This window comes from Lepidochelys kempii, chromosome 20 (genome assembly GCF_965140285.1).
Source record: "Lepidochelys kempii isolate rLepKem1 chromosome 20, rLepKem1.hap1, whole genome shotgun sequence".
In the NCBI taxonomy this organism is placed as follows: domain Eukaryota; kingdom Metazoa; phylum Chordata; order Testudines; family Cheloniidae; genus Lepidochelys; species Lepidochelys kempii.
The window spans coordinates 26,219,931-26,247,849 of NC_136399.1; the positions used below are offsets into that span (position 1 = coordinate 26,219,931).

The 27,919-nt window shown below is 62.8% G+C and overlaps 1 protein-coding gene across 8 annotated transcripts in view; it reads left to right on the forward strand.

Moving 5' to 3' along the window:
- LOC140900750 (potassium channel subfamily T member 2) overlaps positions 1 to 27,919 on the forward strand; it is a 38,974-nt gene that overhangs the window by 4,453 nt on the left and 6,602 nt on the right. The window contains exons 1-27 of one of the 8 annotated variants that reach the window (XM_073318504.2): positions 2,057 to 4,055; positions 4,931 to 5,010; positions 5,593 to 5,695; positions 6,110 to 6,163; positions 6,247 to 6,295; positions 7,338 to 7,397; positions 8,348 to 8,422; positions 8,862 to 8,945; positions 9,303 to 9,400; positions 9,960 to 10,140; positions 12,543 to 12,707; positions 16,370 to 16,506; positions 16,850 to 16,913; positions 17,547 to 17,655; positions 18,127 to 18,235; positions 18,774 to 18,830; positions 19,206 to 19,355; positions 19,950 to 20,185; positions 20,948 to 21,170; positions 21,794 to 21,899; positions 22,367 to 22,539; positions 22,826 to 22,897; positions 23,233 to 23,367; positions 23,502 to 23,613; positions 23,713 to 23,814; positions 25,769 to 25,861; positions 27,284 to 27,367. In XM_073318504.2, the coding sequence (XP_073174605.1) occupies positions 4,015 to 4,055; positions 4,931 to 5,010; positions 5,593 to 5,695; positions 6,110 to 6,163; positions 6,247 to 6,295; positions 7,338 to 7,397; positions 8,348 to 8,422; positions 8,862 to 8,945; positions 9,303 to 9,400; positions 9,960 to 10,140; positions 12,543 to 12,707; positions 16,370 to 16,506; positions 16,850 to 16,913; positions 17,547 to 17,655; positions 18,127 to 18,235; positions 18,774 to 18,830; positions 19,206 to 19,355; positions 19,950 to 20,185; positions 20,948 to 21,170; positions 21,794 to 21,899; positions 22,367 to 22,539; positions 22,826 to 22,897; positions 23,233 to 23,367; positions 23,502 to 23,613; positions 23,713 to 23,814; positions 25,769 to 25,861; positions 27,284 to 27,367 (2,952 nt within the window). In that variant the 5' untranslated portion in view covers positions 2,057 to 4,014. Of the gene's footprint in view, positions 1 to 2,056; positions 4,056 to 4,930; positions 5,011 to 5,592; positions 5,696 to 6,109; positions 6,164 to 6,246; positions 6,296 to 7,337; positions 7,398 to 8,347; positions 8,423 to 8,861; positions 8,946 to 9,302; positions 9,401 to 9,959; positions 10,141 to 12,542; positions 12,708 to 16,369; positions 16,507 to 16,849; positions 16,914 to 17,546; positions 17,656 to 18,126; positions 18,236 to 18,773; positions 18,831 to 19,205; positions 19,356 to 19,949; positions 20,186 to 20,947; positions 21,171 to 21,793; positions 21,900 to 22,366; positions 22,540 to 22,825; positions 22,898 to 23,232; positions 23,368 to 23,501; positions 23,614 to 23,712; positions 23,815 to 25,768; positions 25,862 to 27,283; positions 27,368 to 27,919 lie in introns of those variants that run through there. The other 7 variants (XM_073318501.2, XM_073318503.2, XM_073318502.2 and 4 more) reach the window with 7 other exon arrangements.

Genomic DNA, 27,919 nt, shown 5'->3' on the forward strand with positions numbered 1-27,919 from the left:
ACACCTGCCCTCTAGGGCTCTGCAATGATCATACAACCTTATCCCACCACCTAGATACTTAAGAAATGCATAGGGGAAACTGAGGCACCCCCACACTATTCAGAGGAAACATTAAGAACAGTCCCGCTTCGTCACAGGGGGCACTCTTGGCCAGTTAGCTGTGATGTGGTGGTGGGAGCATTTATCTAGGGTCTGCGCTAGGAATGATCTGGGGGAGGGGGGCATGCAGCAGGTCAGAGCAGCTGATCACAACGGTCCCTTCTGGTCATCTGCTCCCGGGCTGGCGTGTGTCTCAGCCGGTTCAACATTTTGCACCTGGCGGAGCCCTGCCGGGCAGGAGGCCTTGCTCTGGCAGCAGCCCTGGGGCCTTTCTGGGGTGCATGGGGGGCAGGGATCTGCTGGCGGCTGAGTGCCCCGGGGCCGGGTGGGGCAAAGGCTGGCTCTGGGCGCGCGGGCTGTGCCAAGTGGAACGCTGAGAGCAGCTGACAGCGGGAATGAACAGCTTTGTTCCGCCTGTATCTCCTGCAATGGATACAGGGCACCCCCGGAGGGGCTGAGCTGGCCCCTTGCCCCCCTGGATCCTGATATGTTGGTGCCCCTGCCCCCGCCGGCCCAGGGAGGGTGAGCTGGAGAGGTGACCCACGTCCCCCACAGCTGGGCCCCGGGGGCAGACGCAGATGGAGCAGAACCAATTGGATAAAGCCCTGGAAGCATCAGCAGACCCGGGGCAGGCAGGTCTGGTGTGACTTCCTGGCCTGAAGTGGGGGGGATGGGGGCTGGTTTCTGATCTCAGTCGTCCCAGGGGCCTATGGGAGCTGCCCATGCTGCCCCCAGCACTGTGTGTTCAGCTGGGCCAGGCAGGGGCCACGTCCCCCCTCCTATCCCCCACGTCTGCACCAGCTGGTTCCCCACCCCCTGCCCACCACTCGCTGCTTGCCAAGGCCCTTCCGAGCTCTACCCCTCCTGACTCACCCACCCTTCCCCTGCATTGGGTCCATGAACCCCACCTGCAGACACCCCCCAAGCCTTCCCCCAGCCCCCCTCGGAAAGCGGGGAACACTCGAGATCAGGCCCTAACTGCCCTGATTGAATCCAGACTGACACCAGCGCCGGGCCCAGGCGTCCAACTGGAGTGGGTTTTACCGGCAGGACACGTTTACCGAGGCATGTGGCTGAGGTTGATTTGATCAGCCCCGCCCCAGGTTGCGCTGCGGCTGGGAAGCCGGGAGCCCCAGGGCCAGGCAGGGAGTGCTGAAATATGGGGCCTGTCTGGCGTGTGAGCTGCAGCGAGCGCCCCGGCTCGGAGCGCCCCTGCCAGCAGCCATGGGAGCCGTAACTGGGAGCAGGTGGTGGGGACGATCAGCCTGGGGGCTGTTCTTCACGGCTGCGTCCTGGCAGCCGGGTGTAATGAGGATTGGGGTTTCTGAGGCTACCTGTGTTGATGGGGGGGACAATTGGTTTAGTCGTGCTGCGGGGGCTGGCGCCCGGGTGAGGAGGTTTAAGGGGGGGTGTTGTTGCAGGGCGGCACTTGAGGAATAGGGTTGGTTGGCTCAGCCCCCAAAGCACCTAGAGACCCTACAATAACAAACCAGCACACGGACCTCTGCATGACCCTCCATTACCATACGGGTGAATGCAGCTGCTCATGATTGACCCTATGCTAACGAAACACTATAGGGGTCTGCGCACCCTAGGATAACAAGCCAGCGCCCAGCTCCGCCCACCCCAACGATAACAAACCGGCGCCCGGCTCTGGCCACCCCAACGATAACAAACCAGGGCCTCTCTCCGCGAGGAGACCAGCTTGATGATGACAACTCCCACCAGCTCAGTGGCTTCTTGGTGAAATAGCCCTGGGGACCGGTGCCCCAGGGTCTCTGATGGCCCCGGGACCTGGCACCCCAGCCTTTAGAGGTTTCTACCTCCATCCCGGAGGCCACCTGTCCTCCTGGCGTGGGTCACGCCAGCCATGGCTACTGTGAGAATGGTGGTCTGCCCCCACCCTGACTCTGGTCTGGTCCTGCCCTGGGTCTGAATGCCTAGTGCCAAGGCTCTGTCTGGCCAGCTGGCTTGTCTGGGAGGCAGGGGAGAGTCAGCCCCTGGGTTAAATCCCACAGGGTTGTGGCTCTGGCACGGCACCTTCCTTGCCAGGTGAGTCCTGAAAGGTGTGTGTGTGTGTGGGGAGTCAGGGACGTGTCCCTCCTGCCCCTGCCCCGGTGTCCCTGCGAGAGTCACACTCAGGGCAGCTCCCCATCTCACAGCAATGGGCTCAGGCTCTCTGCAGACCCAGGCAGACATTGTGGCCTCACATGTCCTCCCATCCTCCGGGCAACAAAATGGCAGGTGACGTTCAATGTTGATAAATGCAAAGTGATGCACGTTGGGAAACATCATCCCAACTGTACACATAAAATGACGGGATCTGAATTAGCTGTTACCACTCAAGAGGGAGATCTTGGTGTCATTGTGGAGAGTTCTCTGAAAACATCCGCTCAGTGTGCAGCGGCCGTTAAAAAAGCGACCAGAATGTCGGGAATCATTAAGCCAGGGAGAGATCATAAGACAGAAAATGTCACATTGCCTCTATAGAAATCCATGGTACAAATCCAGTATTCATCCTTGAATCCTGCGTGCAGACGTGGTCACGCCATCGCAAAAGAGATCTAGTGGAATTGGAAAAGGTTCAGAAAAGATCAACAGAAATGATCAGGGGGACGGAACGGCTTCTGTATGAGGAGAGGTTAATAAGACTGGGAATTTTCAGCTTGGAAAAGAGACAACTAAGGGGGAATATGACAGAGGTCTGTAAACTCATGCCTGGTGTGGAGACAGTGAATAAGGAAGTGTTATTGACTCCTCCTCATAATGCAATCACTAGGGGTCACCCAATGAAATGAATAGGCAGCAGCTTTAAAACAAACAAAAGGAAGTATTTCTTCACACAACGCACAGTCAACCTGTGGAACTCCTTGCCAGAGGATGTTGTGACGGCTAAGACTATATCAGGGTTCAAAAAAGAACTAGATAAGTTCCTAGAGGGCAGGTCCATCAATGGCTGTGAGCCAGGATGGGCAGGGACGGTGTCCCTAGCCCCTGTTTGCCAGAAGCTGGGAATGGGTGACAGGGGATGGATCACTGGGCGATTCCCTGTTCTGTTCATTTCCTCTGGGGCACCTGGCACTGGCCACTGTCGGAAGACAGGACACTGGGCTGGAGGGACCTGCTCTGACCCAGGATGGCTGTTCTGATGTTCTTTAAAGTTTTCCTTTGCAAACTATGAGGGCTGGAAACGTAATTCTGTACGTTTGGTGGATGAATGTCACGAGGCTGCTCTCACGCACTGATGCCAGGTGCTGGGCCCAGGTTTCAGTGCAGAGCTATAACCCAGCCCTGCCCCCCATGCCCACTGGTTCCCAGGGAAAAGCCAAGTCCTGGGTTTCAAGCAAGCAGGAGTGCCTGAAATTACAGTGCTGCCTCCCTCCTCCTGGCGCATTGTCCTATGATGGGGGTGACTGATGCAGGGTCCCTGACCAATGCAAAGGGGGCAGCTGCTATGGGGAGGGACGGGAAGAGACCAGCAGCTGAGCATCCCCGCAGCAGACGTCAGGGAGCCGCTCGCTGGCGGTGGGGAGATGGCTGCCTGCCATGGCTAGTGCGGCAGGGCAGGACGCCTGGGTTCTCTTCCCAGCTCTGGCACGGGGGACGGTCCTTGCCCTGAGGACACAGGTTGCCAGAGCTGGTGCCTCGTGGCCCAGTGGGAGTGCAAATGTGCCAGTGTGGGGAGCTGGGAGCCGCTCGGCCAGGCCTGTGGCTGGGCACGGGGCCGGGGTGGGATGTGGCACCTGCGGCGAGATGGCCGGTTCTAGGAGCAGGGCTGCGCCGTGGGGATGCAGGAGGGTTTGGGCTGAGTCTCCCTGCAAGCAGTTGGGGGGCAGCCTATCAGCTCCTGTCCAGCAAGGGGGAGGCCAGAGGGGTCTTTCTCCGGCGGCCCGGAGAGCTGGCTCAGCCTGAGGGATGTCTCTGAACGTAGTGAGCTACTTCGGAAGGTGCTGCAGGTCAGAACCGAGGTGTGGGGGCAGCCTGGGGCTGGGGCAGCCGGGGGCTGCGGGCTGGAATTGAGGGGCACCAGCAGAGCTGGGGGGAGCCCGGGACTGTGGGCTGGTCTCATAACCTGAGCCCTTGATCTGATGGAGCCTCGCAGGTCTCGGAGCCAGCACTTCCGCCCACGGGCCTGGAGCGGAGCCGAGGGGCAGGGACCAATCTCCACTGCTCTTCTGGGGGCAGACAGCGGCGCAGGGGGCTTTGGAATCCAAATGTCTGGTTCCTCCCTGTGTCCTGGCACATCGCTGCTGTCAGCATCCCTCCCCCCACCCCTCCAGCCTGGCATCCACTGGCCTGGTACCACCCTGGGCTCCCTCTCTGGCTCAGTGATCACAGCTAACGAGATGCCAATCGGTGGAGGCCAAACTAAGCGAGTCCAGCTTATGGTCCTGCCAGTCAATTAGCGCCCAGCAGTAAGTGATGCGCTGGGGTGGGGGCCCGGAGCAGCCGGGCTCTGCCTGCCCAAGACACAAGGGGACCCCAATCCGACAGGACCCCAGGGGGAGTGGCCAGGCGTGTGATGCAGGCACTGGGCCGGGACTCGGAGATCTGGGGTGGCCACCCATCTCTGCCACCGACTCCCTGGGGTGTCCGTGGGTGAGTCACTGATCCTGCCCTGCCTCCCGGCGGCGCTGTGTGGATAAAAGCCCCTGGACTGTGTCTGGGAAGGTGGCACCCTGGGGAGCTGTCTCTGGTGCTGACTAAGGTCCAGCAGAGGCTGCTGGGATCTGCCCAGAATCACCAGGGCTCGGAGCCCTGTTCCAAGCAGGCAGGTTCCCGCAGCCTCAGCTCTTCCCCGGCTGACTCTGTGCCCCCATCTCTCTCGCAGGGTCCAGGTGGCGTTTTACATCAACGAAAACACCTTCAAGGAGCGGCTGAAACTCTTCTTCATCAAGAACCAGCGCTCCAGTGAGTCGCTCTGGCCGCCCTGAGTCCTGGGAGGGGTTTTGGGGGGGGGCCCGGTGCAGAGTCTGGGATGGCTAGGGCAGGGCATGGCCAGCCCGCGGTGATGGACGGTTCTGTGGGTCTACAGCTGCCGGGGCCCCAAACAGGATCTGCCTGGGCCACAGGGGATGGGACTGAAACACAGCTCGGAGCCCCCGGGAACCTCCTGTTTCTCCCCTCTGGCCCCATCAACTCCCTCGCCTCATGGGCGTTACTCTGTCTTTCTTGGTGCCCAGCTAGCTCTAGCTTCACCATAAGATGTGGGCTTGAGGCAGGAATCCCTGGGTGTGATCCAGGACTCCTGGGTTTATCCCCAACTCTGGGAGTGGTTAGAGCAGTGGGGGAAGAGGGGAGGCAGGGACTCCTGGGTTCTATCTAACTCTGGGAAGGAGTGTGGTGTCTAGCGGTCAGAGCAGGGAGGACTGGGCGTCAGGACTCCTGGGTTCCCTTGTAGGGAGTGGGGTGGAGGCTCTGCCCTTGCAGTCCGTGCTGACCCCAGTGTGGCCCGTGGGGCACTGCCAGTCTCATCCCCCGTGTGTGTTTCAGGTTTGCGGGTGCGTCTGTTTAACTTCTCTCTCAAGCTGCTCAGCTGCCTCCTGTACATCATCCGGGTGCTGCTGGACGACCCCCAGGAGGCCCGAGGGGGCTGGTGAGTGAGGCCCCCCGTCCCGGCTGTGACTAGCTCAGAGCCCCCCAGCTGAGGGCAGCCAGTAGAGACAGGCAGCACCATGCCGGGAACCGCACAGAAAGGGTGGGGTGGGCACGGGCGCCCCATGGGCAGACCCCACATGCCTCGTTACCCAGAATGCTCTCTGCCGCGGGCACCACCTGGTTTGCTGGTTCGGCCCGGGGCGCCAGTCACTCCCCCCGGCCAGGAACGTGCCGCCTGCACGTGCAGGGCAGGAGAGGCTGTCTGAGCAACCTCGGCATGGAGATCACAGCGGGCACTCTGGGGTGGGGGGCAGAAACCAGGGCCGGCCCGGTGACTGGCCTCCGCCTCCGGGGAGAGATGGCCAGGGGCTCAGAAGTCTGTCTGTCTGTCTGTCTCCTTCTGCTTTTCCAGCTGGGGCTGCCCCAGGCAAAACCACTCTGCTCACCACCTGCATAAATTTGACTGGTAAGTGTCCGGAGACGCCGAGCTGGCTGGGCCAGGGCTGGGGAGCTCTGGAGCGTGCCCTCAATGTGTCTTTTCTCTTCCAGGACTCCGATTATCTGGGTGAATAGGCCTCTGCCCCTCTGGGGGCTGCAGGTGAGTGGGGGTGTCCAGGGGGAGCAGCAGGAGGCTGGAGCGCATGGGGGTTAGTGACTTGTGGGTGCCTAGGAGTCTGTGTCCCAGTATTGGGGGGGTTGCCTTGGGGGTGTGATGGACACATGGAGGGACCCCTGCCACTGGGAGGGTACTGAGCTGGTCACAGGGGTTATCAAGGGAGGTGGCGTGTCTGCAATTTCACCAGCCTCTTTCCTCCCAAAGGATCCCAGGGGTTGCTTCTCTGGGCGCTGAAATGCAGCTGGCTCTGGGGTGGGATGCAGCTGCTGTATAACAGCCACGCAGCAGCGCCACACAGGGATCGCTCACCCAGCACAGACATGCAGCCACCTCTGGGGTGGGGCATGGTCACCTGGCAAAGTTTAACAGCCACTGGGCAGATGGTGCCCAACAGCTTAGGGCAATACAAGGGGCAAGGGAACCAATCTGACCCGAAGAGCAGAAGCCAGGAAGGCCCAGGACTCCGAAGCCCCAGCCGGCCTGGGGGTGGGGGTGGGGGTGGAGAAAGCAGCGGCAGCCTTGACGTGAAATATCTGCCCTCTGGCCAAGGGCCCAGGGGATCATTACGGCTACGGATGGACTCCGTGACTTCCAAAGACCTCCGTGGATCAGCACCGGAGGCTGGGAGCTGCAGGGTCCCGCCTGATGCAGCGAGGCCCCCAAACTCCCTGCCGCCATGGGCAGCAGGGGGATCCCCGCAGCTCCCCAGCGCCACGGGCGGCAGGGGGACCCTCAGATGGTGGAGCTCCCAGCCACCCCGCGGCTGCCCAGTTCCTGCCCATTTTATCACAGGCAGTTTTAGTAAAAGTCAGGGATGGGTCACGGGCGCCGTGAATACCCATGACACAATCTTAGCCTCAATCCTGGGGCCTGCTGGACCGCCGGCTGCTTGGCAGGAGCTGGGGTCCCCTCCCAGTCCCTTGCGATGGCCCGAGGCCCTGCGCTGGTGGGGAAAGATCTGGGCTCCCTGTGGGGCTATCAGCGTCATTCCCTTACTGACCCCCCCTGTGTCCCCCACCCCCAGGTGCTGGTGGCTTTGATCAGTTTCCTGGAGACGATGCTGCTGGTGTATCTCGGCTACAAGGTATAACCGGGGGGCAGGGGCAGGGGGTGGGGGGCTTCTCCGTGCAAATCGCCTTGGCCTGAACCAACTCCCCTGCCCCGCAGTGGGCCCCGGGGGCAGGAATCCCTGGCACTGGACTCTCTTTGGGAGGCGGGTACCGCAGCTGCCTCCCCTCTGACGCCCTCCCGGGATCTCTGCCTTTCTGCTGCTATCACCTGCTACAGCAGGGGGGTCCCTCTGAACAAGACAGGGGGGGCAGACTCTGCCCAGGTGTAAATCAATAGACCCACCCTGGTTTACCCCAGCTCAGGATCTGGCCCTCGGGGTTCCAGCCCATCCCCAATCCCCCAATACGTGGGAACTCGCCCCCAGCCCGGGGCAGCTGGCAGACACCCCTGGAGTGATGAGCTCTTTGGCGGGGGGGATGGGCAGAGAGGGGGCAGGGAGGGACCATTCCCTGGTGATGGGGGGAGTGGGGCTGAGACTGGAGGGGAGAGGCTGAAGCCGGGGGTGGGGGGGCAGGGTAGATGTATTTAATGCCCCCCCAAGTCTTGTTATTGACAAGGCCAGTTCTCCGCCCAGGTGGCTTGGGGGGGTGGTGTTCCCAGATCTTTCCCCTTCGTTTCTTTTAACGACCTCCCCACTTTGAGCAGTAACATGAAAGCTGTGGGACCAGGGGGGAGACAAGCACCGTGGAGCCCCCCCACTCCCCCCCGCTTTACAACAGACTTTGGTAATTTGGCGAAAGACTGATAGAGCCGTGTAGAGAGGACCTCGGGAAACTGCTCATCCTGCACCCCCCAGCTCAGCTGGTCCCCTGAATCCCGACCCCCAGCCCCCCATTAGCCTAGCCCAGGGCAGCCGATGCCCCTCCATCCTGAGTGAACTGGGGATGAGGGGCAGGAGGATCAGTTACTGTTTGTTCCCGCTGGGAGGGTCTTGGGTTCTGATTTCCTTTCCCCCGTCACCAGGGGAACTTGTGGGAGCAGGTTCTGCGGGTTCCCTTCATGCTGGAGATGATGAACACGGCACCTTTCCTCATCACGGTGAGTCTGAGCCAGGGGCCCCCTCCCCATCCCTCCTTCCCCCACTATATCCCCTGCCCCACTAACCCCCTTCCCCCACTACACCCCCAGACTCTGCCCCAAAAGATCCCACCGCTCCCGCTAACCTCTCCATCCCATTCTCCCCACCAACCACCCCATCCCAGCCCAACCCTTATCTCGCTGCTTCCCTCAAAACCCCCCTCGTTCCATCACCCCCACACCTTGGCATGTTGCTGTCCTAGGACAGGGGCCCATGGTGGCAGAAGTGGGATCCCTACAAGACACCATCCCCTCCCCCGCCCTGACCAGACCTCAGCCTCCTACATCCAGCAAATAACAGGGCAGGGCAGATTCCTGCTGCTGGGAGGGGTCTGTCCTGTGCTGGTGGGGGGCTCTGCCCCCCCACTGCTAACCTCCCCCCGGCCCCTCCTCTGCTCAGGTGTTCTGGCCCCCGCTGCGCAATCTCTTCATCCCGGTGTTCCTGAACTGCTGGCTGGCCAAGCACGCCCTGGAGAACATGATTGTGAGTCTCAAGGCTGGGGAAGGGGGGGCTCACCCAGGGGTGGGGGACACGGCTCTGGCCCCCTTCCCCCCTTGCCTCTGTGCTGGCCCTTCTCAGACAGACCCATCCCAGCTGAGTGGCAAAAGGCTCCCTGGCCCCATCCTGCAGGGCCCCTGGGGGACAGTTGCGCCCCCCCCACCCCCGGGGCACACTCCATGCCAATGAGCAGCACCCAGTGTACCCGCTGGGCCTGGGATTTCTGCTGCTGTCCCAGGTGTGCCGGGCTCAGTGTGCATGCGTGGGTTGCCTGCCGGGGCTGGGAGGGGACGGCAGCGCCTGGCCCCTCAGCGCCCCCCCAGCCCCCGCCTCTCGTCCCAGCAGAACGATCTCCACCGCGCCATCCAGCGGACGCACTCTGCCATGTTTAACCAGGTCCTGATTCTGGTCTGCACCCTGGTCTGCCTGATGTTCACCTGGTGAGTGGGGCCCAGGCAGCAGGGGCTGGGAGGGGTCCCGGGGAGCTGGGGCCGGGGTGAGTGGAGGCAGGATCCTGCCTCGCCCGCTGGGGCCCTGCCCCTCCCCAGCTGCAGGGACAACGCTCAGACCAGCTGGGCTGGGGAAGGGGCAACGCTGAGGTTGGCTCAAGTTCAGGGCCTGAGCGCAGCCCCCCCGGTGGCCCTATTGGCCCCGAGCGCCAGGCTTTGAAGGAGCAAAGGTTCTGGGCTCAGCGGCGTCCCTGGGGGCCGGTGGGGCGTGGGTGGAGCTGGGCTGGCAGGGGCAGGTCAGTGGCAGCACCATGGACAGCAGCCCAGCTGGGCCTTTTCCGCCTGCCCCTTGGGCCTGGAGACTTGAATCCCCAGAGCCACCCAGGCTGAGCGCCTGGCGTGCTGTGCCCCCGCTCACCTGCCGGGGTCAGCGTGGAGATGCCCCTCCCCGCCCTGTTGCGTTGCTGCAGCCAGCTCTGAGGCGGGGCACGTCACTCGCCAGCGATCCCGATGATCCTGGCTGTGACGCTGACCGGTGGCTCCCCCCCAGCATCTGTGGGATCCAGCACCTGGAGCGCGCAGGCAACAACCTCACCCTCTTCGACTCACTCTACTTCTGCATCGTCACCTTCTCCACCGTGGGCTTCGGGGACGTCACCCCCAAGATCTGGCCCTCCCAGCTGCTGGTCGTCATCATGATCTGCGTGGCGCTCATTGTGCTGCCCATCCAGGTGAGCTGCAGGCAGGCGGGAGGCTGCCCAGACGGGCAGGGGTGGGTGGGAAGAGCGGCACCTGCGGGTCGGGTCACTCCCGAACTCTTGGGGAGTAACACGGGGGGCACCTGGCCTCCACGGGGAGCCAACGGTTACTGACGGGCTCCTCAGTCCAGCAGCCAAGGTCGAGCCAGCTTCAGCGGCTGGAGGGTGAAGCTGGCCGAGTTCCAGCTGGCCACACGGTGCCGATGTTTGCCAGGGAGGGGAATGAACCCGGGGGCGCGGTGGGGTCTCTGTCCCTGGCGGCTCTGAACTCAGGCTCTGCTCGGGGCCAGCCAGGAATGAGCTCAGGGCCGTCCTGCACTGGGCAGGGGTCAGACCAGGTCCTTCTGGCCGTGGCATCTCGGGAAGAAACAATGACTCCGGCCGGGGTGGGCCCTGGACTCCTCAGAAGCAGGGTCCAGCCACTTGGGGTGACAGGGGGGCAGGTCAGTGCGGCGGGTGGGAGAGAATCCAGAGGGGGAAAGCTGGAGCCAGGGAGGCAGCCGAGCTCTCTCCGCAGGCCAGGAGGGGCGACCTGCCTTTCCGCTGCCTTTTCGCAGCTCCAGCCCCGGGGCGCTCCTTCCTAGGCCCACTGCACATCGGGCCCGCTGAGCTCCCTTGCCCTGGTGTAGACAGCACGCAGCTCCAGTGGGGTCACCCCAGATCAACCCCGGAGGGGAACCGCCCCCGGTGCTTCCGGCACCATTGCATTTGGGCCCAGAGACAGGAGGCAAATTCCAGGATCCACCGAGTCAGATCCCCAGCTGGCATCAGTGGCCTTCGCTCCATTGGCTACATATGCATTGCGTGTGGCTGCGTGTTTGCATTGTGTGTCCATGGTCCCGGCCAGGGCTGGAGGGCGCCGGGTACTTCCCACCCGTCTCCTTGCCCTGGAGCTGGCGTGTGGGGAGCCCCGCCTGGTGGCTTGGCAGCAGCTGGCCTCACATGGTGACGGGGGCGGGCGAGGACACGAAGTGCTGGCTCCTGCCGTCTGTCAGCTCCGGGAGAGGTGGATTAGAGCTCCCAGGGCCAGGAACAGCCAGTTTTTGGGGAGCCCGGAGCCTGGTGAGAGCCGCAGGGCCCCCTGCCCCATCCCCGCAGGCAAGGGACCTGGGGATGCCCCAGTGCAAGGCAGGAGACAGGGCCCCCCAGACAGGCTGCCGGCTTTTCCTGGTGCTGAAGGTCTAGTGGGGGGATAAAGATGGAGCTGGGGGGGGGTCGCCCCTCTAGCAGGAGGGAGGGGGCAGGGCCCTTGCTCCACCCCACAGGGACCTGCAGCAGCTGGGATTCCGCCCCCCCATCACTCTGTCCATGCAGCTTCCTGCCTCCTCAGCCCCAGGGAACAGACCCCCCTCCCGAGAAGTGGCCTGCCAGCTCCTCTGCCTCCCCATTACCCCCCACGCTCACTCCCAGCCCCAGAGGTACCACCCCACTGGCGGGCTGCCAGGCCCAGGGACTCTCAGTGCACGCGTTCCCCGCCAGGAAGGAGTGGGATCCCAGCCCAAGGGGGCTAACCCAGCTGGCAGCAGCCACGGGCCCAGCCCACCCCCTGGCGCTGGCATGACCGGGCCCAGAGCAGAATGGGGGGCAGGAACCCAGAGCAAATTCATGGTATGGGCCTGCTTCCAGCCCGTGCACCATACACGAGGACCCCTCGCCTGGCACCGAGATGCAGCCACCTCTGGGGTGGAGTGTGGGGGCTGTTTATACAGGGATCCCTCGCCCAGTGCTGAGGTACCCTCACATTGCTCCTAGCTGCACACCACCTGCTGAGCACCCCTCCCTGCAGTCCAGCGCCCCCCACCGAGCCCCCGCCCCTCTCCCCACAGCCCAGAGCCCCCTGCCAAGCCCTTGCCCCGCTCCCCGCAGCCCAGTGCCCCCCGCTGAGCCCCCATCCTGCTCCCTCCAGCACCCCCGGCTGAGCCCCCGCCCTCTCCCCACAGCCCAGCTCTCCCTGCCGAGCCCTTGCCCCTCTCCCCGCAGCCCAGAGCCGCCCGGCAAGCCCCTGCCCCTCTCCCCACAGACCAGCGCCCCCCACTGAGCCGCTGTCCTGCTCCCTCCAGCGCCCCCCGCCGAGTCCCCGCCCCACCCCCTGCAGCCCAGTGCCCCACCGAGCCCCTGCCCCTCTCCCCACAGTCCAGGGCCCCCTGCCGAGCCCCCGCCCTGCTCCCTGCAGCCCAGGGCCCCCCGCAGCCCAGCGCCCCCTGCCGAGCCCCCGACCTGCTCCCTGCAGCCCAGGGCCCCCCGCAGCCCAGCGCCCCCCGCCGAGCCCCCGCCCTGCTCTGGGTAGCACAGTGCCCCCTAGTGCTGCACTGGGGCCAGCAGCAGCTCGGAGGGGCGCGCGCCCCCTAAGGCCGGCTCCCCGCCCTCTCTCGCAGTTCGAGCAGCTGGCCTTCCTATGGATGGAGCGCCAGAAGTCAGGGGGCAACTACAGCCGGTACCGGGCACAGACGGAGAAGCACGTGGTGCTGTGCGTGAGCTCCCTCAAGATCGACCTGCTCATGGACTTCCTCAACGAGTTCTATGCCCACCCCCGCCTGCAGGTGAGAGGGGGCGGGGCGCCAGGCTGCGGGGGGCACGGGGGGGCTAAGGAGCTCACCCCGCATTCTGCAGCCCCTCCAGACACCGATGGTGCCAGCTGCTCTGGGGGCGATGGCATGCTGACGCTCCTGACGTCCCAGCTCTGCACAGACATTGTCCCCGGCCAGGATCGTGGGGGCAGGACAGGGTTCGGGGGGTCAGCGTGGGGCTTGGGGGGCAGGACAGGGCTTGGGGGGTCAGCATGGGGCTTGGGGGGCAGAACAGGGCTTGGGGGGCTCAGCGTGGGGCTAGGGGGGCAGGACAGGGCTTGGGGGGCTCAGCATGGAGCTTGGGGGGCAGAACAGGATTCGGGGGATCAGTGTGGGACTTGGGGCACAGGACAGGGCTTGGGGGGTCAGTGTGAGGCTTGGGGGCAAGGCAGGGTTTTGAGGGATCAGCATGGGGCTTGGGGGAAGATTTGGACATGAAAATCTGGGGGTCCAGTTCAGGTTTTGGGGGGTTCAGTGCAATGTTGGGGGGGTGAATGTTCGCTCCCACACTCTCTGCACACTCTGGTCTGTCCCTTCCCCACTGCCCCCCCACCGCCTGCCAGCATGCTCACTCCTTGTCAAATCAGGAGCAACGCCCTCAACTAACAGAATGGGTGATTTGCATATTCATATATGCAAATGAGACACCCCCACAGACTACTGCACTGTGTCATGCATGGCCTTTGTGCCTGGCATAGCCTAAGTGGGAGGAGGGCAGAGGGAACAGAGCGACCCATTTTATCTCCCTTGCCCAGGAATCGAACAAGCAGCTGGGCTCGGGGGGGGGGGGGAGGCATAGGTGGGGCAGCTGACTCAATGCCCCCCTCCCCACTCCAGGAAAAACATGCTTTGGAAGCTCTCAGGGCCCGATCCTGGGTTCTCAGGATAAATTGAAGGTAACCACTGTAAGTAGACAAAGGGGAAACCGAGGCACGGAGAGGGGCGGTGCTTTACTCCAGAGTGTGGAGCCAGGAGTAGAAGCCAGGAGTCCCGATGCCGGCGTCGTGCCCTGTATGGAGCGCTGTTGGCTCTGTGCTGCTTTATGGGCGGGGGAGGGGGCAGACCCTGGGTACCCCTGGCAGAGGGGCCGGTGCCCTACCAGATAGTTAGTTACTGTTGCTGCCCGCTCGCGGGGCACTCCTCCACCACAGGACTGGAGGTTGCAGGCTCAGACCCAGCCCGGGGCTGGTGTGGGGCAGGGGGCATCTGTAACGAGGCTGGTTCTGGTGGGACCCAACTGAGAGGTGCCAAGTCAGGACACATTGCTGAGACCAGGGCAGGGCTTTTGCAAACTAAGGCAAACCAAACCCACCAGCCAGCGAGGACTTGGGTCTCACCCCACGGGCTAACCACAAGTCAGGCCGGCAATGCCCTCAGACGCGCCCGTTTCCCAGGATCCCCACCAGCGCCGCTCGCTGTGGGGACGCACGGTTATGAAAACCAATTCGCCAGTAAAAGAAAGACGGTTCTCCCGATCCAACGGACCAAGCCCCAGACCCCGGGACAAGTCAGCTCTTACCCACAAATCACGCTGTTGCCGATCCTTTAGCATCTAAAAGCTAAAGGTTTATTGATCAAAGGAAACCGAGGTTGGTGAGAGCCAGCACTGGTGAAATGGAATCAGTCCCATCCAGTAACGGCCAAGTTCTCGGGTCAGGCTTGTAGCAGGGATGGAATAAGCGGCAGGTTCAAATCCAGGCTCTGGAGAACGTCCCCAGCTGGGAGGGGTCCTTTGGTCCCGGGTTCAGAGCTTCCGTGTGTAGCAAGGTCCCTCCAGAGGTGAGCAGCAGGACAGACGACCAGGTGGAGGAGCTGCAGTAGCTTTGTATAGTCTCCTGCCAGGTGGCCTCTGCTTTCTTTGTCCCAAGGACAAGCTGCCCAGCCCATGGCCTGGAAACACCTCAGAGTTTGGTCCATGGGCAGGTCCCTGCCTGCCCGGCTGAGTCCCCAGGCGTGTCTGCCTTCTCGCAATGGGACAGTTGTGTCGCTGATGGTCCTTTCTGGGCCATCCAGCAGGCTGGGCGGAGCTGACCCCAACGTGTCTGGGGCGTCCCCCGGAAGCAGAGCGCAGGTTTGAGCTACAGACAGTACAGAGTCAATACTGATAACTTCAAATTCAAAACAGATACACACACCCAGACAGCACAGTCCTAACCAGCCAACCATCACCTCGTCTTAGACACCTCATTTGACCCCCTTTATACACGTTTTGGTGCCACTACTGGACCTCGGTTGCAACAATGATCTACATGGTCCCAGTTCACGTCAGGAACATCACAGCATCGACCCCCATAGAGTGAAGCTCTGGACCCCCACCCCGTGCTGCAGCAGGAAGAGCTGGGCACTGCGGGCACAAGGGGGTGCTGAGCCCTGATCCCAGCTGGGGAGGTGCAGGGGAACGGCGCTGTGCGGGGAGGGGGAAGGGCTGTTCCAGGGGGCCCCGATGGGCTGGTGCCTTGGCACTGTTCTGCGGCCATGTGGGTGCAGGGGGTCTGGCCTAGCAATGCGCGTTGCACCCTCCCTGGATGCGGGGGCTGCCCATTGCTGTGCAGGGCTCAGAGGGGCTCAGCGGGCAGGCGAAGGGCTGGCGTAGCCCAGGGCTGGAGCTCTCCGCTCCCTGAACCCTCCGGACCCCATGGAAGGGTGCGGGGAGGGGAAAGGGAAACTGGGAGGGAGCGGGTGGGGTGGGGGTGGTGGATGGAGGGGGGTGGCCATAGTGGGATGGGGACTGGCGGGGGGGGGGGGGGGGGGCTAGCCCAGGGGGCGGGCCGGGCCGGGGAGGTGTAGGTATCTGGCACAGGGGGCTGGCCATGCTGGATAGAGGCTGGTATGGGGGGGCTGGTCCAGGGGGCGGGCCGTGCCGGGGAGGTGTAGGTACCTGGCACAGGGGGCTGGCTGTACTGGGATATGGGGGGGCTGGCCATGCTGGCATAGGGGGGCTAGCCCAGGGGGCGGGCCGGGCCAGGGAGGTGTAGGTACCTGGCACAGGGGGCTGGCCATGCTGGGATAGAGGCTGGTATGGGGGGGCTGGCCCAGGGGGCAGGCCGGGCCGGGGAGGTGTAGGTACCTGGCACAGGGGGCTGGCCATGCTGGGATAGAGGCTGGTATGGGGGGGCTGGCCCAGGGGGCAGGCCGGGCCGGGGAGGTGTAGGTACCTGGCACAGGGGGCTGGCCATGCTGGGATAGAGGCTGGTATGGGGGGGCTGGCCCAGGGGGCAGGCCGTGCCGGGGAGGTGTAGGTACCTGGCACAGGGGGCTGGCCATGCTGGGATAGAGGCTGGTATGGGGGGGCTGGCCCAGGGGGCAGGCCGGGCCGGGGAGGTGTAGGTACCTGGCACAGGGGGCTGGCCATGCTGGGATAGAGGCTGGTATGGGGGGGCTGGCCCAGGGGGCAGGCCGGGCCGGGGAGGTGTAGGTACCTGGCACAGGGGGCTGGCTGTACTGGGATATGGGGGGGCTGGCCCAGGGGGCAGGCCGGGCCGGGGAGGTGTAGGTACCTGGCACAGGGGGCTGGCTGTACTGGGATATGGGGGGGCTGGCCATGCTGGCATAGGGGGGCTGGCCCGGGGGGCCGGCCGTGGGGGTGGCGTAGAGGGCTGGCCGTGCCCTGACCATGCCCCGCGACTCCCCGGCAGGACTACTATGTGGTGATCCTGTGCCCCACGGAGATGGACGTGGCGGTGCGGCGGGTGCTGCAGATCCCGCTCTGGTCCCAGCGCGTCATCTTCCTGCAGGGCTCGGCCCTCAAGGACCAGGACCTCATGCGGGCCAAGTGAGTGCCAGCCAGGCGGGGCTGCCCCATGCCTCGGGGGCCCTTCCTCCCATCCCCGTCGGCCAATGACAGAGGGAATCGATGGAACTGGCCAGTGGGGTCAGAAAATCTTGGCCACCCCCCCCAGCCAGCTGGTGGACCCAAAGGGGGGGCCCTGCCCCACCCTGTCTGTGAAGGGAGGGGTGCCGGGGCAGGGAGCTGGCCTTGTCTGTGATGGGGAAGCAAGGGGTCCAGTCCCATCCTGTCTCCAGCCACTTTGCTCCCCACAGCTAATCTGTGGTCTAAGCTGCCCCGCTGGGGTCTGGTTTCCTGCTAATCCCCGTCTCTTCTCCCCACACTAAAGGATGGATGACGCAGAGGCCTGCTTTATCCTCAGCAACCGCTTCGAGGGGGACCGGATCGCTGCGGTAGGTGCCACGCATAGATATCCCGCCCTGCGGGCCACCCAGCCGGACCCAGCACAGGGTTAAAGATAGTACCGGGGGAGGGGTATTTATTACAGGGTAGCACCCAGACACCCCGACCAAGATCAGGGCCCCGTCATGCTGGGCACTGCCCAGACCCCGACCGAGATAGGGGCCCCGTCGTGCCGGGCACTGCCCAGACCCCGGCCGAGATTGGGGCCCCGTCGTGCCGGGCGCTGCCCAGACCCCGGCCGAGATCGGGGCCCCGTCGTGCTGGATGCTGGGCCAACAGCTCTCCTGCAGTGGCTTCTGGGATACGCGCTGGCAGGGGCCGTGTTGTCCGGGTCTCCATCCTCTGCAGGGACCCCACCTGGGCAGGCTGAGACCCCCTGGTGCAGGGCAGCGGGAAGCAGCTGCCAGGCTGTCTGCATTTCCCAGCCATGGCGCCCTGCGTGGGTCGCTGTGTCCACGCCAGGCCAATTGGGTCTCTGGGGACCACGCTGCACAGCAGGGTGCTGGGGGCTGTGGGGAGGCACTGGGGGGAGGCGTGATCCCTCCTGGCACCCGGGGGGCTGGGGGAAACGTGAGGGGGCTGGCCTGGCTGTGACACTCTGCCCCATCTTGCCCACCCCCCAGGATCATCAGACCATCCTGAGGGCCTGGGCGGTCAAGGACTTTGCCCCCAACTGCCCCCTGTACGTGCAGATCCTCAAACCCGAGAACAAGTTCCACATCAAATTCGCAGGTGAGGTGCCCCCACATGGCCCCCGCTGTCCTGTCTCTGCCTCCACTGTGCCCCTGGCACCCTCTCCTGCCCCTGCCCCATGCTCCTGCAGGGATCGGCAACGGGGGAGAGGAGAGCGATGGGGGATGTCTATGGGGATGGGGGGATGGAGGGTTGGCTGGATAGAGGGTTATGAATGAGGGTGGATAAGAGGGGAGATGGGGATGTATACGGGGATGGAGGGATGGATCAGGCAGGGGGTAGATGAATAGAGCAGACAGAGGAGTGGACGGGGGTGGACGGAGAGCTAGAGAAGGAGGGAAGGTGGTTGGGTGGCTGGGTGGACGGAGAGCTGGCAGAGGCAGGATGATAGGCGGATGGAGGGAAGAAGGAAGGGACGGATGAAGGAAGCAAGCAGCTGGGGGAGCAGGCCCAGCTCCTCCGGGGCAGCCTCGGCCCTGGCTCCCAGCCCGTGTGCGCCTCTCTCTGCAGATCACGTGGTCTGCGAAGAAGAATTCAAGTACGCCATGTTGGCTCTGAACTGTGTGTGTCCAGCCACTTCCACCCTCATCACGCTGCTGATCCACACCTCGCGGGGACAGTGAGTAGCGGTGCCCGTCGCTGGCTGACCGCCCCCAGCTGGGGCTGCACTAGACCCAGCAGCGCTGCCTGGTCTGCACAGAGCCTGAGCCAGTCGCTTTCGGGCTGGGGGGAACCCACCCAGTGCATCCCAGTGGGGTGTTGATTCTCAGCCCCACTGCTCTGGGGGTCCTGCCAATCACACCCCAGCAACAGGTCTCTCCACCCACCCTGGGGTCAGTACTCTTCTGGGAGGGAAGGCAGTCAAGGGGGGGGTGGGACCAGGGAGCCCCACAGCACTTCCTCCTGCCCTGGAGACCTCCTGTGCCCCCCCACAGCAGCACTGAGAAAGAAGGGGGGCAGGAGCCAGTGCCAGGGTGGGGGAGGAAACAGCATTAGGTGCATTGGGGGAGGCAGGAGTCAGCAGCAGGGTGGGGGAGACCAGCCCCAGCCACATCTGCCTGAGTGTGCAGAGAGCCTGAGCCGATTGCCAGGGTGGGGGATGGTGGGGTGGCAGGGATGGGGTCGGTTGTCATTTGCCCCTTGGTGCCTTTGGACAGAACCACCCCCATGGAGCCCTTCAAGCCGCGGCCAGGCCCCTGGCAGCCCCTGTCCAGGTGAGTCTGGGCTGGGGCCTGGGTGGGTGACGTGCTGCGGGGGGAGGGGATGCACTTGCCTCTGGGTCACGGGCCAGGAGGAGACGTTGGGGCCCCTCGTCCTGGGGTCGACCCCCGGCTGGAGCCCCCGCATCCAGAGCCAGGCGAGCAGCAGAGGGAGGGGCCCCAACCCTGCCCAGCTCTGGGACATCCCACCCTGCGTTCTGTGAATGGCTGGAGCCCCGTGGACTTTCCCTGCCGTGACCCAGGCACCAGCGACACCGGGGGTGAGTCCACAGGCCAGGGCTCCCCTCCCTCCTGGGCGGGGGTCGGGGGAGGGCCCCCCCCCCAACCCCAGGGCTGTGATGCACATGGGGGGCGTCTCTCCCTCCTCAGGGACGGCCCCGCCTCCCCGGAGCAATGGCAGAGGATGTACAGCCGCTGCTCGGCCAACGAGGTCTACCACGTCCGGCTGGGGGACAGCAAGTTCCTGGGCCAATACCAGGGCAAGAGCTTCACCTACGCCTCCTTCCACGCCCACAAGAGGTGCGCGGGGCCGGGGGAGGGCGGCTCCATGTGCCGCGTGTGCACCGCCGCATGCCGGCACGCTGGCGTACCCTTGCACATGCCCGCACACGTGTATGCTCGTGCCCATGCTCACACACGTGCTCGTACACTTGTGCCCATGCTTACACACATTGGCATACCCTTCCAGGTGCTTGCACGCAGGTGGGCAAGCTCACGCCCTGGTGCACATGCTCACACACATTGATTGGTGCATACCCTTGCACATGCTCGCACATGTCCTTGTACACTCATGCACACACTTACAGACATTGGCACACTCTTCTGTGTGCTTGCACACACTTACACACGTACACTCGTGCCTCACCTGCAGACACACATTTGCATGCCCTTGCACGTGCGCAGACATCCTCGCCCACACGCACCCCTGTGCACGCGCATGATCCAGCTTGCGCGTGGTCTCTGTTCATGAGCACACTTACACCCAGCCAGGCCTGCACGCCTATTGCACCCCCAGGAGCTCCGAGCTGGCTTGCACACGCCTCCCTCCACCAGCTCTGCAGGGCTGAGCCCCCTCCCGGGGGACCCAGGCGCTGACCCCGGCTGCCCCGGCAGGTACGGGGTGTGCCTGATCGGCGTGTGCCGGGAGGACAAGAACAACATCCTGCTGAACCCGGGGCCCTGCCACATCCTGGCCTCCTCCGACACCTGCTTCTACATCAACATCTCCAAGGAGGAGAACTCGGCCTTCATCTTCCGCCAGCAGGAGCATCTGCGCCCGAGCCGGCTGCCCACCCCGGCCTACCCCGGCCTGACACGCCTGCCCGTGCACAGCGTCATCGCCAGCATGGGTGAGCCCCGCCCGTCACCCACCCCGGCCGGCCCCTCACACCTCTCCGGCCAATCGCCCCCCGGCACGCAGCCCGCCCGTTCCCCACCAATCCCCCGCTGGCTCGTCACCCTGCTGCAGCCAATCGGAACTCAGCACCGAGCCCCAGCTTTCTCCCCTCGTCCCCTGCCGGCCTGTCAGGTCTCAGCCAATCACCGCCCGGCATGGGACTCCCCCCAGAGTGCCCCACCAATCCCCAGCCGGCCCTTCACCCCTCCTCAGCCAGTCATTATTGAGTATGGGGCCCTGCCAAACTCCCACCAATCTCCAGCTGGCTTGTCATACTACCCCAGCCAATCACCATCCAGCACTGGGCCACACTCTCCCTTATTAATTCCCACTTGCCCTTCACACTTCCCCAGCCAATCATCACTCAGCATGGGGCCCACCAATCCCCAGCCAGCCCTTTGCACTGCCGCAGCCAATCCCCACCCAGCACAGGCCCAGCTGCCTGCTCTCCGAAGCAGGGGGGCAGGGCACCAGGTGGCTGGTGGGGCGGGGCCCAGCTGGGGGCCGGGTTCCAGTCCAGCCCAGCTGGGTGGCATCATGTGATACGAGTTTGCTGGGGCTCAGCCTGCCCCCACTCGGGGGGCGTGTCACAGAATCGGCCCCAGATGCCCCCCTGCAGGCTGGGGGAGGCACGTGGGGGCAGCCGGGACGGCTGGGCTCAGGGTCCTGCCCCCGCCCGAGAGTGCCCTGACCCGCCTGCCCCCCGGCCGTGCAGGGACGGTGGCCATGGACCTACCGGACTCTGGCAGCAGCCCGGACAGCGTGGGCGGGACCACGCTGGGCCTGCCGGGCGACCCGGCGGGCACTGAGAAGTGCCGCAGCATTGCCCCCGTCCTGGAGGTGGTGGACGCCATCCCCAGCCCCGCCTTCGACCTGCTGAGCGACCAGTCGGAGGACGAGGCCACCCATTCTGACGGCTCCGCAGCCGCCTCCGGCACGTAAGGACCTGCCCGCCCGTGCCTGCCACGGGGCCCTGTGTGACGTGGCTCGAGCTGGGGGGGTCTCAGCATCCTGACTGGCCCCGTCCACGGAGAGGCCACGGGGACGGAGGGGAGTGGGGCACGTAGGGACCTGCCTCTGGGGCACGCCTGGTGCTGCCCCCGCGAATTCAGGCCTGGACCTGCAGCGCCCCTTGCAGGGTCCCGATGGGAAAAAATGTTTATAGCAGTGGGGAGGGAGGTGGCTGTCCGTGGGTCGGAAGCCGCAATCCCCCAATGCCCACATGCTCCCCCCCCGGTATGGGAGACCCCAGGGGGGTTTGCCAATGACAGCATGTGCGCGTGTCTCCAGGCACGTGAGCGTGCGGTGTGGGGTACACGAGGGACCCCCGAGAGTTAAGGGCTGCCCAGAGCACAGACAGACACCCATGCTCCGTGGCACTAACCCAGCTGGAAGGAGCTGCCCGGCTTGGCGGGATGTCTGTGTATCCTGCTCAGCTCCAATGTGCCCTGCTTGGCGCTTTGGGGCTATGAGGAGCGAGGCCCCCCAAAGGCCTGGCCTCCCCCTCTCCCTGCCCCCCTGCCCCCCAGCTCCTCCTTCCCCCTCTCTCTTGGTCTTCCAGCTGGGTAAAGGGTTACCCCACCAACTCCCCCTACATCGGCAGCTCCCCCGCCCTCTGCCACCTGGTCCAGGAGAAGATCCCCTTCTGCTGCCTGCGGCTGGACAAGGTACCACCAGGGCTGGGCAAGACGCCCACGGGGGCGATGCCAAAGGGCCCTGGGCTGGGCCCCCAGCACCATCCCAGGGGCCCCTGCCCTGCCCCAGTGACCCCCTGGGGCCACCCCAGGGACACATGGCTGGCCCCCCTAAGAGGCTGCAGGTGAGAGGGCACAAGTGAGCAAAGGATGATACAACTCCCCCACCAATTTATAGATCCAGGAAGGAACAGGGAGGGGGTCACCCCCCCACCTCAGCCCCAGGTCTCCAGCTGGGGATCAGAGGGAAATGGGGGGATGGGTCACGCCCCCTCTGGGCTGGGGGATTGGTGGGGTTTAACCCCTGCCGTGCTGGCACCCCAGAAGCCAGCTGTACCCCCAGCCAAGTCAGATCCCTGGGGGGTCCCCGGCGCCGGTCTCAGCCCTGGCAGGGAATGAGGGGGGGTTGTCCCCCCGGTGAACCCCGCTTGCCTCTGCAGAGCTGCCACCACTACCCGTACGAGGACGCCCGCGCCTACCACTTCCAGAACAAGCTCATCATTGTCTCGGCTGAGAGAGCCGGCAACGGGCTGTACAACTTCATCGTGCCGCTGCGGGCCTACTACCGGCCCCGCAAGGAGCTCAACCCCATCGTGCTGCTGCTGGAGAACATGTGAGGGACCTGCCCCGGGTAAAGGGGTCGGGGAGGGGGCCACCAGGGCACAGGCATGGGCTGGGGGAGAGGGGGAGCTGTCAGGGACAGACAGCGGGTGCTGGGCTCGCCGGCACACCACTGGGTATTGGGCAGAGGGAGTGGGACAGGGACATGTGGGGGTACAGGCCGTGGGGCGGGGGCAGAGGCTGGGGGGTGGGGGTGGAGTAATGCAGACTGGGTGGGAGCAGGGATACGCCCCTCCCCCTGTCTGCCCCTCCACTGCCGTCCCCCGTTTCCCTTGCAGGCCAGAGACCCATTTCCTGGAGGCCATTTGCTGGTTCCCCTTGGTCTATTACATGGTGGGCTCCATCGATAAGTGAGTAGGTGCTGCACGGGGCAGACCGGGGCAAGGGCTGGGGCAGACCCAGGAGGGAGGGAGGCGGAACCACTCGTCCCCTCTGGATTTCCGGCCACGCTTGCTTTGGCCCTGGGCTCTGGGCCACGGTCCCGGGCTCAGCTGGGGGGCCGGTGGCGTGGGCCAGCTCGGCCCCCTCCCGCCTGCCCCCATCCGGTTGGCGTCGTGGTGCCCTGTGCCCTCACCCCCCTCTAATTCGGGTAGCTTTGGAGGCCCCCAGGGGTGCAAGCCAGTGGGGGGGGGTGTGGGGCAGGGCGGCGCTGCCTGGCACAACAGCTGACCCCCCCGCCCCCCAGCCTGGATGACCTGCTGCACTGCGGTGTGACCTTTGCTGCCAGCATGGTGGTCGTGGACAAGGAGAGCTCCATGATCGCGGACGAGGACTACATGGCCGACGCCAAAACCATCGTCAACGTCCAGACGCTGTTCAGGTATGGGGCCGGGGGAGCCAGGATGCCTGGGGTCCCTCCCCGGCGCTGGGAGGGGAGCGGGGTCCCGTGGTTAGAGCAGGGGGTGGGGGCTGGGCTCAGGAGTCCGTCTGACCCCGTCTTTGTGCCCGGGGCAGGCTGTTCCCAGGCCTGAACATCATCACCGAGCTGACGCACCCGGCCAACATGCGCTTCATGCAGTTCAAGGCCAAGGATCGCCACGCGCTGGCCCTGTCCAAGCTGGAGAAGGTACGGCCTGGCCGGCCCCGCGCTGCCCCCCTGTATCTCCCTGTCCCCCGCTGTGCCCTGGCCCGCTGCACCCCACTCACTCGCTCTCTGTCCCCACAGAAGGAGCGGGAGAACGGCTCCAACCTGGTGTTCATGTTCCGCCTACCTTTCGCTGCAGGGAAGGTGTTCAGCGTCAGCATGCTAGACACACTACTCTACCAGGTACCCCAGGGACCCCCTGCCCTTGGGGACACCCCTCCCTCCCCCAGGGACCCTCCCTCCCCACCCCCAGCAACCCTCCTCCAACTCCCAGGGACCCTCCCCGGGGGACCTTCCCTCCCTGCCCCCAGGGACCCTCCTTGGGGAAATCCCCTGTCCCTGGGGACCCCTCTTCCTGCCCCTGGGGACCCTCCCTGGGGTTATCTGAACAGGTGATCTGCTCGATCCCTCCAATCCTTGACCCTGGGAGCCAGCCTTACTCTGCTCTGCTATGAGAACCCCGCTCCTGGGCTGTTCACGCACAGCCTCTGGCATGTCGGCTGCTCCTTGGATTGTGCAACCAAATGACACTGGCCAATATCTCCAGCCCCGGACACAACCCTAGGAACCTTGGTCCAGTTATGCTGCTGGACACTGCAAGCTTCCATGAGTTTGTCAATTTAACAAAGAAATGGAGATGTACCAGGCTTGTTCTCCCAAGGGAAGTCTCTGACACGCTTCAAACCAACCGCACTGCTTCAGGTAGAATAAACAGATTTATTAACTACAAAGATAGATTTTAAGTGATTATAAGTCAAGGCACAACAAGTCAGATTTGGTCAAATGAAATAAAAGCAAAACTCATTCTAAGATGATCTTAACACTTCCAATGTTGTTACAAACTGAGATGCTTCTCACCACAGGCTGGTGGTTGCCCTTCAGCCAGGCTCTCCCCTTTGATCAGTGCTTCAGTCACTTGGTGGTGGTGTCTGTCGATGGAGGTGGGAGAGCGAGGAAGAGCCTGGCAAACATCTCTTCCTTTTATCACGTTCTTTCTTCCCTCCCTTCCCCACTTCAGGGTCAGGGGAGCATTACCTCATTGCAGTCCCTGACTGACCAAAGGAAGGGCGGTGACTCACTCCAGAGTCCAACAGATCCTTTGTTGCTGCCTAGACTAGTGTCCTTTCTGCCTGTGAGGCTGGGCTGGGTTTGTCCCATACACGCCCTGATGAGGTGTGAACTGCCCCTCTGCTCTTAGAGAGTTTTGCCTGGCCCTGTTTTAAGCCATGAGGGCACATTTTTCAGCCTCATAACTATATACATGAAATTACAACCTATAACAACAATTACTATAACAACCGCTCAGTGCATCATGAGCCTTCCGAAGACACCCGACATGACAACCTTTGGATTGGATACCACACAATCATTTTACAAGGATGAACATGGGGGTGCAGGGTGTTCCCACGAGGTACAGAGCATCACACATCTCCCCTCAGTTTACTGCAAGAGGGTTAGTCACTGACTAGCTCGAAGGCAGTTTGTGTTATAGTTCTCTTGGCATCCAGCTATTATGGCCATGAGGCAGCGTGCCTCAGTCTCCCCTTTCACACACAGCAAACCAGGTTTGTTATGGTTTCTCTGCTGTGGTATGGTTTGAATCTGATTACATGTATTAACTGAGAACTAGCGTTCCCATAAGGTTTAACATCCGTGTCAAAATTCTTATCCCCAAAACTTAACATTAATACCAAACATTTTATCACAGATGGACGTTTACAGGTATCTTTATGATACCACGCCCTCTGTTCAGATAGTCTGGTTTGAGGTCAGTTTTTTCATTAACCATGCTGTTCTTTGACTCTCTCCCATGGAATCAGTCACTGGCTTTTCCTTCCCTCCAGTGTTCCCCTCTGTGCGGGCTCTTAATTTAATCATGTTTCTGGAGTTTTGGTGCCTCAGGGTCTGGCAAGGTAGGTGTTCAGGGGGATCCTGCACATTGGCTGGCCCTTTGGGGAGTGGTCTCCCAACCCCAGGACTGTACACATGCAGAAAATCCAGCTTCCCTTTTGGGGTTACCGAGTGTTTCCCCCTCCAGCACTGAGTCCTTCCCTGCCCCCTAGACTAGAGGGCTGTGATCCGTGCTCTCTGGGCTAGGTGTGTTTACCCTTCAATCAGATTCACCTTTTCCCCACAGCTCTCCCACCAAACGACCACCTTGCAACTTCCAGGTCTCAAATCCTCTGTTCTCACAGGCATTGGAGCTGCATCCATCAGTTTCGCTATCAGGGTAGGAACTCTTATCAAGGATTTCTGGTATTACATACAGGCCTGTTGAAGGCAGTCAGATATTCAGCAATACCATCGTCCTCACTGAATGCAGGACATAAGTGTTCCCACTTGTGGATTTTTGGCGTGATGGGAGTCGTTGGGGTCGGGAGGTTCTGATTCTGCTTCTCTAGCAGGTCCAGTTGGTGTTTTTGCTCGCTCTCTCTTTCTTCTCTCTCTCTCTTTCTCTTTCTTTTATCTCCAGTTCTTTCAGTTGCAATAATCTCTGGTGCTCCCGCTCCTTGTCTGCAATCTCAGGCTAAAAAGCTCCAACTTCGCAATCGCTTCACTGCTTTCACTCATTTTCCTGCTTTTCTGTTCCAACTTCCCTTTCCCGAAATACTCAAACAGAAAATAACAAACCTCTGACCTCCTCCTGACTGTTCTTAACCACTGCGCTTAAGACTCACTTAAAATCACAAATATCAGTGCTTAAAGTGTGAACTTCATTTGGAGTAACAAGCTGCACATACACCCTGCTTGCTCTGCCACTGTGACGTCCCCCTCTGGTGTTATCCGGACCAGTGATCTGCTCGGTCACTCCAGTTCTTGACCCTGGGAGCCAGCCTTACCCTGCTATGCTGTGAGGACCCCCACTCCTGGGCTGTTCACACACAGCCTCTGGCATGGAAGCTGCTCCTTGGATTGTGCAACCGAATGACACTGGCCAATATCTCCAGCCCTGGACACAACCCTAGGAACCTTGGTCTTGCAGTGTCCAGTTATGCTGCTGGACGCTGCAAGCTTCTATGAGTTCATCAATTTAACAAAGAAATTGAGATGTACCAGGCTTGTTTTCCCAAGGGGAGCCTCTGACACGCTTCAAACCAACCGCACTGCTTCAGGTAGAAAAAACAAACAGGATAAACATGGGGGTGTAGGGTATTCCCACAAGGTACAGAACATCACCCCCCCCATCCACAGGGACCTCCCCTCCCTGTCCCTGCGGACCCCCCAAGGGACCTCCCCTCCCTGCCCCCAGGTACCCTCCCTGGGGACACCCACTATTCCCTGCTACTGGGAGCCCCGCCCCCCCACGCCCAGCCCTGCATCCCCTTGTCTCTTTCTCTACCAGGTAACCCCCCCAATCCTGCCCCCACCATACCTGGGACGTACCAGCCTCCCCCCTCTGTGTGGGATGTGCCAGCCTGTCCCCATGTGGGACGTCCCAGCCCCCCTCACCCCACCATAGGACATGCCAGCCTGCAGCCCTGGCAGGGGCAGCCCAGAGTCTGCTGTGCTGGGTCCAGGGGCCAGGCTGGCCTCACCAATCTGCACTGTGAGATCTGCTCCCATCCCCTCCTTGCTAGTAAGGGGAGATGGGGAATCGGGGGCAGGGGGTGGCCCAGAAAGCTCCCCGTTGACCCTCCCCCCTGTCCTGCAGTCGTTTGTGAAGGATTACATGATCTCCATCACTCGCCTGCTCCTGGGGCTCGACTCCATGCCAGGCTCCGGCTTCCTGTGCGCGGTGAGTACCCGGCCGGACGCTGCCTGGCACCTGCCCCTCACCCTGGCGTCTGGGCATCTGTGTCTGCATCCCTCTGCCTGCCTCTCACTTGTCCTGTACATCCCTCTGCTTTACACATCTGTCCAGCCAGTCATGCGTCTCCTCACATGGCCTTCTGTCTGTCCATCGGTCCCCTCACACAGCCCTCCATCCATCCGTCCCCACATGCAGTCTTCTGCCTGTCCAATGGGTGCCATTTAGGAAGGGCAGCGGGGGCTCTGGCTCCCCCTGAGTTTTGCACCTGAGGTCTGCTCACAGCGCTTGCCCTAGCCCCAGACAGACAGTTAACTGCACACAGGTAACTGCAAACAAACCAGGGAAATGCAGCCGAGATGGAGGGTACTATAAGGTGGGTGCATAACTGGTTGGAAAATCGTTCCCAGAGAGTAGTTATCCATGGTTCACAGACAGGCTGGAAGGGCAGAACGAGTGGGGTCCCGCAGGGATAGGTTCTGGGTCCGGTTCTATTCAATGTCTTCATCAATGATTTAGATGATCAATGGCATACAGAGT